Consider the following 10,000-nt stretch of genomic DNA (forward strand, 5'->3'; position numbering starts at 1 on the left):
CATTTTTTTCCTACATTTTGTTTTTAATTCTTATTATTTAAAAAGATTTAACTAAATCACACATTTTTTTTACAAAAGAATATTTTTTTCTAATCCATTAATTAGAGGGGGAAAACACTTTTAAGAAGTAGTGAAAATAGAATATCTACAATCTCACAACACATCGCAACGTGTTGTGAGCTTGTAGATCGTCTATTTTCACTTTCTCGAGCCTGTGGCAAAAATGTGTGTGTGTGTGTGTGTGTGTGTGTGTGTGTGTGTGTGTGTGTGTGTGTAGCCCTGAGCCCAAGTACAAGATGCTACTACAAAAGGGAGAGCCACTGTTGTGCACAAAAGTGATCGTCTGACAGATAATGTTGGAAATATAACCCCCAAGAATGAAACCAAGCCATTCTGATGTAGAAAATACCTTCCAGTGACCAGGCCTGGCTTATCCAACAGCCCGTTGCTGATGCACAGGCCACCAACCTTGGGGGGGGCACCAAACGGCGTGGAGAAAGTGAAAGAAGACAGAACTATCGGCGAAAAGTGCCGAAATTTAGAATCAGCGGCTGCTAAAGGAGCGCTACAACACTGAAACGCGCCGGTGAAGCGTCTTTTTTTCCCGCGCTGCAACCCCCCCCCCCACAAAACGGTCCCGGGGGGCACGAAACCGGGTCCAAGCACCGGGCACCACGAAGGCTTAAGCCGGCCCTGCCAGTGACCAGGTAGGAGCTGCAACCACTTTCTGGCAGGAGGAAAACTGCTTTTTATGCCACATATGGCCTTTTACAGGTATAACCACTGGTATATTTTGCGCACAACACATAATTAGACAATTGGAAACACATGCCAATCAATTAACCCTGGCACTGCTTCCTTGAGTCACAACCCCCATCTCCACCCACAGCAGTCTTAATTGAGTGAGAGTTCGCAGAAATACTAATTAACAGCTTAAATTTGGGAAAAGTGAAGAATCAGCTTTCTCACTCCCTGCAGAATTCCAATGGTCCATGCCTGTGTACAATATGAGATGTTTTGGTCAACCCACTGAGGAGAACAGACGAGGCCATTTTCATCCACAGAGTGAGAGTTCACAAAAATGCGTTTGAAAGTAAACGTGTGGCATGGTGGCGCAGTGGTTAGCACTGTTGCCTCACAGCAAGGTCTTGGGTTCGAACCCCAGCTGGACTGGCCTTTCTGTGTGGAGTCTGCAAGTTCTCCCTGTGTTTGTGCTGGGTTTTCTTCCTCCCGCACCAAAATAATACTCCTGTCTTCTTTCTTCTTCTTCTCCTCCTCCTTCTTCTTTCGGTTAATTCCCATCGGGATCATCACAGCGGATCACCTATATCCATCTGGATCTGTTTTCTGCGTCTTCCTCGGTGACGCCAGCCACCTGCATGTCCTCTCTTGTCGCATCCATGAACCACCTCTATGGCCTTCCTCTTCTCCTCTTACCTGGCATCTTCAGCATCCTTCAGCATCCTTCTCCCAATGTACCCCTTTTCCAGATGTCCAAACCATCTCAACCTTGCCTCTCTTGTTTTATCCTCAAACCTTCTAACCTGGGCTAGGTACTGGCCCTTGACCAAGGTACTGGTATTAAAACTGGAGTTGGTCACCAAACACTGCACAGTGGCTGGGTTAAATGAATAACCTGAACATGAATCAACATCAATGCCCATGTGTACTCGGGTAGGGTATGCATCAGGTGTGAAATCCAACCATACCAAAACACAGACGTTGACTGATATTTAGATGCTTGCTTGAAATTTGGGAAGAGAAAAAATTGCTCTTTTTAGATATGTTTGGGGAATTTCTGCTTATATTTAATATATTTGGTATAGTACAGTAGAGAGACAGTTAAAAGGATCCCTGGCTAATAAGCCAAATATGCCTTAATACATTATAATTGTCCTCTATATTGAGTAAAAGATGAACGGTTTCTAAAATAAATACAATATTTAAGGTGTTTTACATTTTTTATTTTAGGTATAGAGGGCAATTATTATGTATTTAGGCATATTTGGCTTATTAGTCAGGGATCCTTTTAATAGGGAGAGAGTCAGGGAGTGACATGCACCAAACCCATCGCCGGGCTCGGGAATCGAACCCAGGACATGCTGTCAGGCATCAGAGCCTATGTGATACACACATTAACCAATCGGCTATCGGCGCCCTAAAAGTTGTCAGACTTTAACTGAATACAAAATGAGGGGTGCTGCTGTAAAATAACAGTGTATTATTGCAGAGTATGACATTCCCAGAGTAAAATAAGTTACAGGCAGCCCCCCCACAAACACAGAGACACAATAGATTGCATACATCTGCCAGCCAGAGGAATTCCTAGTATCATTATCATCATGCCCCCTTCTAAGAGCTCTCTCTCTTCCTCCGGCAAATAGGCCGTCACCATCAGAGCAAGTGGAGTCACAGCAATGCATTACTGTTTACTCGCGGCCAAGATTAATGCCTTGCAGAATGCCATTAGTGGTTGGCTGTAAGGGGCACTGGCACCGTTACGGAGAAGCACAAACACAATGGAAAGTTCATAGCAGGAAAAACACAGAGAGAGAGAGAGAGAGAGAGAGAGAGAGAGAGAGAGAGAGAGAGAGAGAGAGAGAGAGAGAGAGAGAGAGAGAGAGAGAGAGAGAGAGAGAGAGAGAATCACGCAAACAAGCACAAAGCAGGTAGTTAGATGTGGACTTGTTGATTACCGGGGTCACTTGCCCCCGCGGTGGGGCTGAGGTTTGATGGTAGTGCGGTTGGTGAGATTGGTGTGTGTGTGTGTGTGTGTGTGTGTGTGTGTGTGTGTGTGTGTGTGTGTGTGTGTGTGTGTGTGTGTGTGTGTGTGTGTGTGTGTGTGTGTGTGTGTGTGTGTGTGTGTGTGTGTGTGTGTGTGCTTGCTTGCATGCATGCGTGCGTGTGTGCGTGTATGTACGCACGGGTATTCCTGTCTACGTGGCTTTGAGTATCTGTGTGTTAGCACATGTTTCTACCAGCACGTTCACAAATGTTTTCCCATATATGTTTGTCGAATGTATGCATGAGAGATGCACTTGAGTGTGCATGTTTGTGTATATGAATGTGTACCTAAGTTTGAGTGTTTAAGAGAGAGGCTTCTCGAGCATGAGATTTCATGAGTTTATATATTTCCATCTGTGTGTGTCCATGTGTGAGTTTGCATGTACATATATCTATATGTAGTGTGTGTGTGTGTGTGTGTGTGTGTGTGTGTGTGTGTGTGTGTGTGTGTGTGTGTGTGTGTGTGTGTGTGTGTGTGTGTGTGTGTGTATCTGGGCTCAGGATAAAGAGTTGCTGCAGTGGTTTGATGGGAAGTATAAAGGGCTTCTGTTGTTGTCAGGGGAAGACGGCGAGGCTGTTGGGGGATTTGTTGTGCCATTCTAAAGCGACTAAGAAATCAATAAAGTCAATTAGCACACAGCTAATTTGGTCCCAGTATTTACTGCATAATTATCATCGCTTTCGGATGGAATCCTTGCATGTCCAAAATCGTTACTTTTCAGGAAATGGGAAAATGTGTTCCAATGCAGTTATTTAGTCACAAGCTCTTAATACTTGAAATTAGTTCAATATTTATAAAAAACACAAACACACTTAACCACTTTTACTTAAAACGATTTCAAAAACAGAAAAGTCTATGAGCTCACTGTGAGCTTGTAGATCGGCTGTTTTTGCTAATTTTGTGTGACACGGTAGTATGATGAAATAGGGCATTCATTTACGAAAAAACATAAAAAGTTGAAATATGGAGATTTCTGCCCGACAGCAACGATATACTGGATCAACTTTTCGATCATGTCTGGATCATCATTACTATACACAACTAAGAAAACTTTTCAACTTTAAAAACACTAAAAGGCATCAATAAGTCCATCTAGGAAAATGCCTTGTTAAAAAGAAAGGTTTTTAGTCCCCTTTTAAAAGTGTCAACGGACTGTTAGTTAATATAGCTTAAAATTTGATTAACCACTTTAAGCCTACTGTATATCAGCTATTTGAAAAGAGATCTGTGGCACAAAGTTTTTCGCGCCACGGAGAAACAATGGAGTCTACATCCTCAAGTGATGATTAGCTGGTCATGGTTTTATTGAATAACAAAAAGAAAAAGAATAGAAGTGTTTGGGTACACCCAATATTGACCTTGAGAGCAAAAATGGGTGAGTTCCACGCTACTATCCAGGGCCGATTGATCCAGAGCAGTGGCTAGCCACATGTCTGAGGTAAGATTAATATGATAGGCTATATTCTATTTGAGGAATGAGACCAAGTCCCGTTTTCTTGAAAGCTGCGGGCCTCCAGTTATGTAGGCTATATAGCCTCCAGTGCGCATCTGGCTCACTCATCAACAGGAGTAGGATGGGATGGCCTAGCGCAGGGGTCTTCAACGTTTTTCAGGCTAGACCCAGTTAGCTAAGAGAGAGAAGCGGGGACCCCCCAAGCAGGGACCCCCAACTACATTGTATAAAATTGTGTTGCAGATTTCAACTTTTTCATAGCTTCATAGACTTGTTTACAGCACTATCATCAGTGTACGAAAATAGCAGATCTACAAGCTGACGTTGTCAGCTTGTAGATCGGCTATTTTCGGTGAATGTTCCCCCCAGAATAGGGTTGCTCAAGTCGTTAGTGTAAAAAAACAAAAAGAGAGAGAAAATGTTCTATCTCACATAGATTTGGCGGACCCCCTGTAGTAACTCTGAGGACCCCCTAGGGATCCCGGACCCCCTGTTGAAGACCCCTGGTCTACCATTTTGATTGGTCAGAGGTGTAGCCAGCGAATGTCCGCAAAATTCGACTGCGGTGCCAAAAAATAAGAGATGCATTTTCGCTCCGCAAAACTTTGTCGTTAATGTGAAAGCTTGCATTGACTTTATAAGGTTTAAAAAAATATATTTTTTTTTTCAAAGAAGAAAAAAAGATTGTGTGGTCTTTAAAGTACAGACTTATACTGTGTATTATTGAAATAAATATTGATATATATATTGATTCTATAATAAAACTGGAAAATTGTAACAACTTTACAGTAATTACTGAGTGACCATTTGAAAGCCGTTTCCTTGATAGGCTGTCAGCCTCAAACACTTGATGTTAAATCTTCAAAAGGACCACTAATAAAGACAAATGGGCAGTAACACGTTCCATTTACTCAAGTAACTTTTTGGATAAATTGTACTTGTACTTGAGTAGTTTTAATGCCATATACTTTTACATTTTACGTGAGTATTATTTGTGAAGAAGGACCTCTACTTTTACTCTATTACTGTACATTGGGCTACATTCTGTTCGTTACTTTAACTTGTCCCCATTTTTTTAATTCAATCCAAGATCTTCTGTCAGAGAGACTTTCGCCAAAGGCTCTGCCACATGACACAGTTTCACCAATCAAACGTAGCCACTAGCGACATTTGACTATGTTTCACCAACCAAATATACTCTAGGCAGTCACATAACACACAAAATCTCTGCGCTGATAGTACACACAGCAGCACTGGAGAACACACACGAATGAATGAGTGGATGTCAACAATGCCTGAAACAACAGCGTCAGCGTGTGATTCGGGAATCGGACTATGTTCGCCTTAAAAACTACCAAAAAGCTATATCATGCGCTGCCATCTTCATCTGCGGACATGTGGACATTGCAGCCTATAATAACGAATACGTATATGTTGCGGTAAGTTGCGGATTTGGATAGGCTAGCCCTGTTAAGGGATCCTAGTCTTTGAAGGGAGTATTTTATATTTGGTTGTTGTCTTTAGTGACAGAATTGTCTGGTGAATAGTATGACCAATACATCATACCTAGACTGGGGACATGTAAACTGTATTAATTGTGTTACTTTTGTAATAGTTACAGAAGGAGAAGATACATTTGAGTACATCCAGGCCAACTCACTATAAAAAAGTTAGTAGTAAGTAGTAGTAAACCATCATGCACATGCACAATCACACTAATTATCTGCTTCCACGTGAACAGTTTAGAAACAAATGTGATATAGCCTATTATAAAAATGGGCCATATTTGCAATTAGCTCTGGCACTCCTATTTTCATTATTGAAACAATAGATAAGAAGTTACTCAGTACTTGAGTACCCGTAGTTTTTTTCCCCTAATACTTTTTTACTCTGAATTGATTCATATTATTCTGAAGTAACAATACTCTTATTTGATAACAGTTTTTGGCTACTCTTCCCACCTCTGCAAATACACCAAGGGAGTAACACTAAATATAAAAGACAATTGAGCAACTCAAATGCATAAAAAACACTACAAATGGAAGAGAAAAGAAAACAGGACACTGAACTGACTCCAGTTCAACAAAGCAAAGTGATGTTTAACTGAAATGAAAAGGAGATTTGAAAATATAATAACATAAAGGGTAATGGTGGTCATAAAAGCCCTAACAGCCCCAAGAACTGAATGGTAGTGGCACTTGCTTGGAGGCATCTCACTTTGTTAAATATTGTCTCGGCAGCCTGCCAGACTCGAATGCATTTGCATTATTTCACTGTAGTCAGGAGGCCCTCACACTTACTGTAACACTCACATATTTTCTTTTACAGTTCAATTGAATTTCAAATAAATAAATAAAATATGTTCCAAAAAGTTGTCTTTAACTGAATCTATAAGAGCCAGCTACTCCAGAAAAGTTTTATTTGATGAACTGTAAATAACAAATTTGCTTTGATGAAAGCTAGAAGCACTGCCTGGTGGTATGTAAATCAGTCCAGCAATGGTTGGTAGGGTGTCAGCACTGATCGTATGGTAATTTGGATACACCTTCGCCCCTTTCCCTCCCTCAACACACGCACGCACGCACGCACGTGCTTCCGAGAAGCCCCCCTCCCCCCCTCTCGGCTGTTTCACTGGCACAGATGATGACTGATAACAGCAAAAAAAGAAGAAAAAAAAAGAAATGCAGACTGTGAAGCCACAGAATCACATCTGCTGCCCTGGGCTCTTATTGGATTCTAAAAGTGCTCCCCCAGGCTAAAGCTGTGTGAATATTTCCCATAAAAAACATACAAACAAAATGCATCCTTTAACCCATTCAATCCGGGAACGCATCCTGTGTCATTTTAGATTTGCGCTATAACCATTATTTTATACATTTATTAAAAAAATAGCAGATCTACAAGCTCATAGCGACCTTATAGATCTGCTATTTCTTTTTTTAATCGTATATATTTTTCAAAGCGAACATTTGTAACTCATAGCTTTGCTTCTGGAGGTCCCTGGAACAAAATATTTTACAAATGCTCGCTTTAAAAAATATATGTATTCAAAGATTTGCACACATAACGATCTTTCTAAAATAGCAGATCTACAAGCTCGTATATCTGCTATTTTTGAATAGCCAAAGAAATCTAAAATGACAGACATGCGTTTCCGGATTGAATGGGTTAATACAATCACAAGTGAACAAATGACCTGGCGATCAATGAAAGGGAGCAAGTCATAGATAATTGCTTTGAGACGCGGATCCGTCCCTTCAACAGTGAGTCTACCAACTGCTGCAGGGAGGTTGTGTGGAGTGGACAGCAGGCACTATCCACAACTTTATCAATACAATACATGACATTGATATGTCATCATGGGTTCAAAACCAGCTCATGACCTGTGCTGCACGATACATAGTCCTCTCCTCTATTCTAAAACCCTCTGTCCTTTCACTCTCCTCTGCACTGGGTATAATAAAGCATAATAAGAGCCTTTAAAAATAATGTTAGTTACCATTTTGAGAGGGGCCAATATCAGGATGACGTAGCGGACCTCGCAACAGTTTTCCCCCCAGTTCTGAGGTCTCTCCAGGCGGGAAATGCACACGTGACGCCTCTGGAGGCTTTTCACATTACAACTGGAGGAGGGAGGGAGAGAGAGAGAGAGAGAGAGAGAGAGAGAGAGAGAGAGAGAGAGAGAGAGAGAGAGAGAGAGGGAGGGAGGGAGGGGGATGACAGGAGGGAGGCAAAGAGTGAAAGAGGATATAAACAGGAAGAGAAAGAGGGAGGAAACAGGTCAATGTGGAGAAGGAGAGAAGACATTTTGGGAGGGGAGAACAAATGAGAGACCGGCAGGTGGACAGAGTGAGAACAAGATGGATGGATGGAAAGGAAAACCAAGGAAGCAAAGGGTGAGATAGGGAGTGAGACAGAGACAAACGGGTGTGAAACAAGGATAGAGACAGTGAGACAGGGGGAAGTGAGATAGGGGTAAGAAGGAGTAAGATAGGGGAAAGAGGGAGTGAGTGGAGAGAGGGAGTAAGACGGGAGGAAAAAGTGGGTGAGACAGGGTGAGAGAGGGAGTGAGACAAGAGGGAAAAGGAAATGAGATGGCGAGACCGGGAGTGAGACGGGGGAAAGAGGGAGAAAATGAGTGAGACAGGGGGGAAAGAGAGTGAGACGGGGGAGGGAGGTAATGAGATGGGATTGGGTTATAAATGTCAGTGTTTCACCTCATTTCCATAGATTAACCTCTCTGTGTGTAGAATGCATGCAAATGAACACACACAAACACAGTGCAAACACATGCACACAAACAAGGATGCACATATACAGTATACACACAAGCACACACACACACAGGCATGCTCAGGACACCACTTATGACACACATAACTGCACATACACAAGCAGAGGTGTAAATTAAGACCAAATTACACAAAATAAACTAGATGATTTAAGTGGATTCACTGAACTAATGATCATTAACGTAACTTAATGATCATAATTGAGTCAAACGGGGTGTATATTTCAATGCATTTAAAAGATGTAGTTCACCCAAGAACTGACTTTATTTCTATCGTTTACTTACCCCGTGATGTCTTCAATAAAAGGAGAATTTTCGTTTTTATAACAATCCTTTACAGTGAATGAATAATCCAACAAAATAAGAAAATACTTGATGAATTGACAGAAAAACAATATCAAGAATCTGTTCATAAAAACTGCACTCACAGTGTAATCCAAATGATTTACAGTATTCTCTTTCCAAAATGTAACCATAACCAAAAATGTTTTAAGCACTTCCGGCCTATTCTGCAGAAGGAGCGAGTGCATTTTGCGGCAGCGGAAGCTTCCGCGGAACTGCCGCGGAACTGCCGGTGGAGGAGCGACAGCTGCCGGCAGTGACTGCCGGCGGTGGAGCGGAACTGCCGCGGAACTGCCGGTGGAGGAGCGGCAGCTGCCGGCAGTGACTGCCGGCGGTGGAACTTATTTTTTCCGCCGATAAAGTATAGTTTTGGACCATGACGGAGGCGCGACGACTCAGCAGACCTTGAGGCCAAGGAGTCGCGCCCGAGCGCCTCCAGGCGCGAGTGCCCGCGACGACCGGCCGATGGTCTGCTAGTCGACTAAGCGCCGTCCGAGTTATGTACCGATAGGCACAGAATCGTAAATAATATTGGTGGGGACTGCGTTACACAAACGCAGCACACTCCCAAAGCTGGCGCCGCCGGCAGCTCCGCGGCAGCTGCCGCTGCCGGAAAATGCACTCGCTATTCTGTCTCATTGCAGGAATAATGCACGTGCCTAGAAACTCGTGTGCATGTGAATGAGCTCCCGTTGAACCCCACGGGCACCCTCAGGCGCGTTCTTCAATCGTGCATCTCACGGTTTCAACCGGAAGTGAATTCAAACGTTTATTTTCTTGAAAATGAAAAAGTGTTTTGACCGTAGCGTTATGCAAATGGTTAGAAGACTTTTGGCATCACACTCGAGTTTATAACCGGATTTCTTATATAGTTTTGCTGCTGTTAATCTTGGCCTCCATTTACTTCAATTCATCAAGCATTTTCTCATTTTCACCGCAAAGGAATGTTATACAAACGCATTCAAGTCATCACGGGGTAAGTAAACGATATAAATAAAGTCACTTCTTAGGTGAACTATTTCTTTAAATATAGAATTACAGTACTTACATGATACAGAGCCAGGACTGTTGGTACTGGATTCCTGTGGCCGTGGCCGTCACTCCCTGGATGGTCTCTGACAGCAGGTGG

At 42.6% G+C, this 10,000-nt stretch overlaps 1 protein-coding gene across 4 annotated transcripts in view; it reads right to left on the bottom strand.

Annotated features, from left to right (window-relative positions):
* The window catches only part of slc4a11 (solute carrier family 4 member 11), a 122,726-nt gene that overhangs the window by 40,612 nt on the left and 72,114 nt on the right, over positions 1-10,000 (bottom strand). For all 4 annotated transcript variants that reach the window (XR_013932107.1, XM_080413858.1, XM_080413856.1 and 1 more), the window contains exons 6-7: positions 9,920-10,000; positions 7,738-7,861 (exon numbers count right to left, since the gene is read on the bottom strand). The exon at positions 9,920-10,000 is cut by the window's right edge and continues 1 nt beyond it. Coding sequence is in view for 3 of the 4 variants with exons in the window: in XM_080413858.1 (XP_080269984.1) it covers positions 7,738-7,861; positions 9,920-10,000 (205 nt within the window). In the remaining variant the exon portion in view is untranslated. The remainder of the gene's footprint in view (positions 1-7,737; positions 7,862-9,919) is intronic.

Source organism: Gymnoscopelus braueri (genome assembly GCF_963280865.1).
Source record: "Gymnoscopelus braueri genome assembly, chromosome: 19".
Taxonomy (NCBI): domain Eukaryota; kingdom Metazoa; phylum Chordata; class Actinopteri; order Myctophiformes; family Myctophidae; genus Gymnoscopelus; species Gymnoscopelus braueri.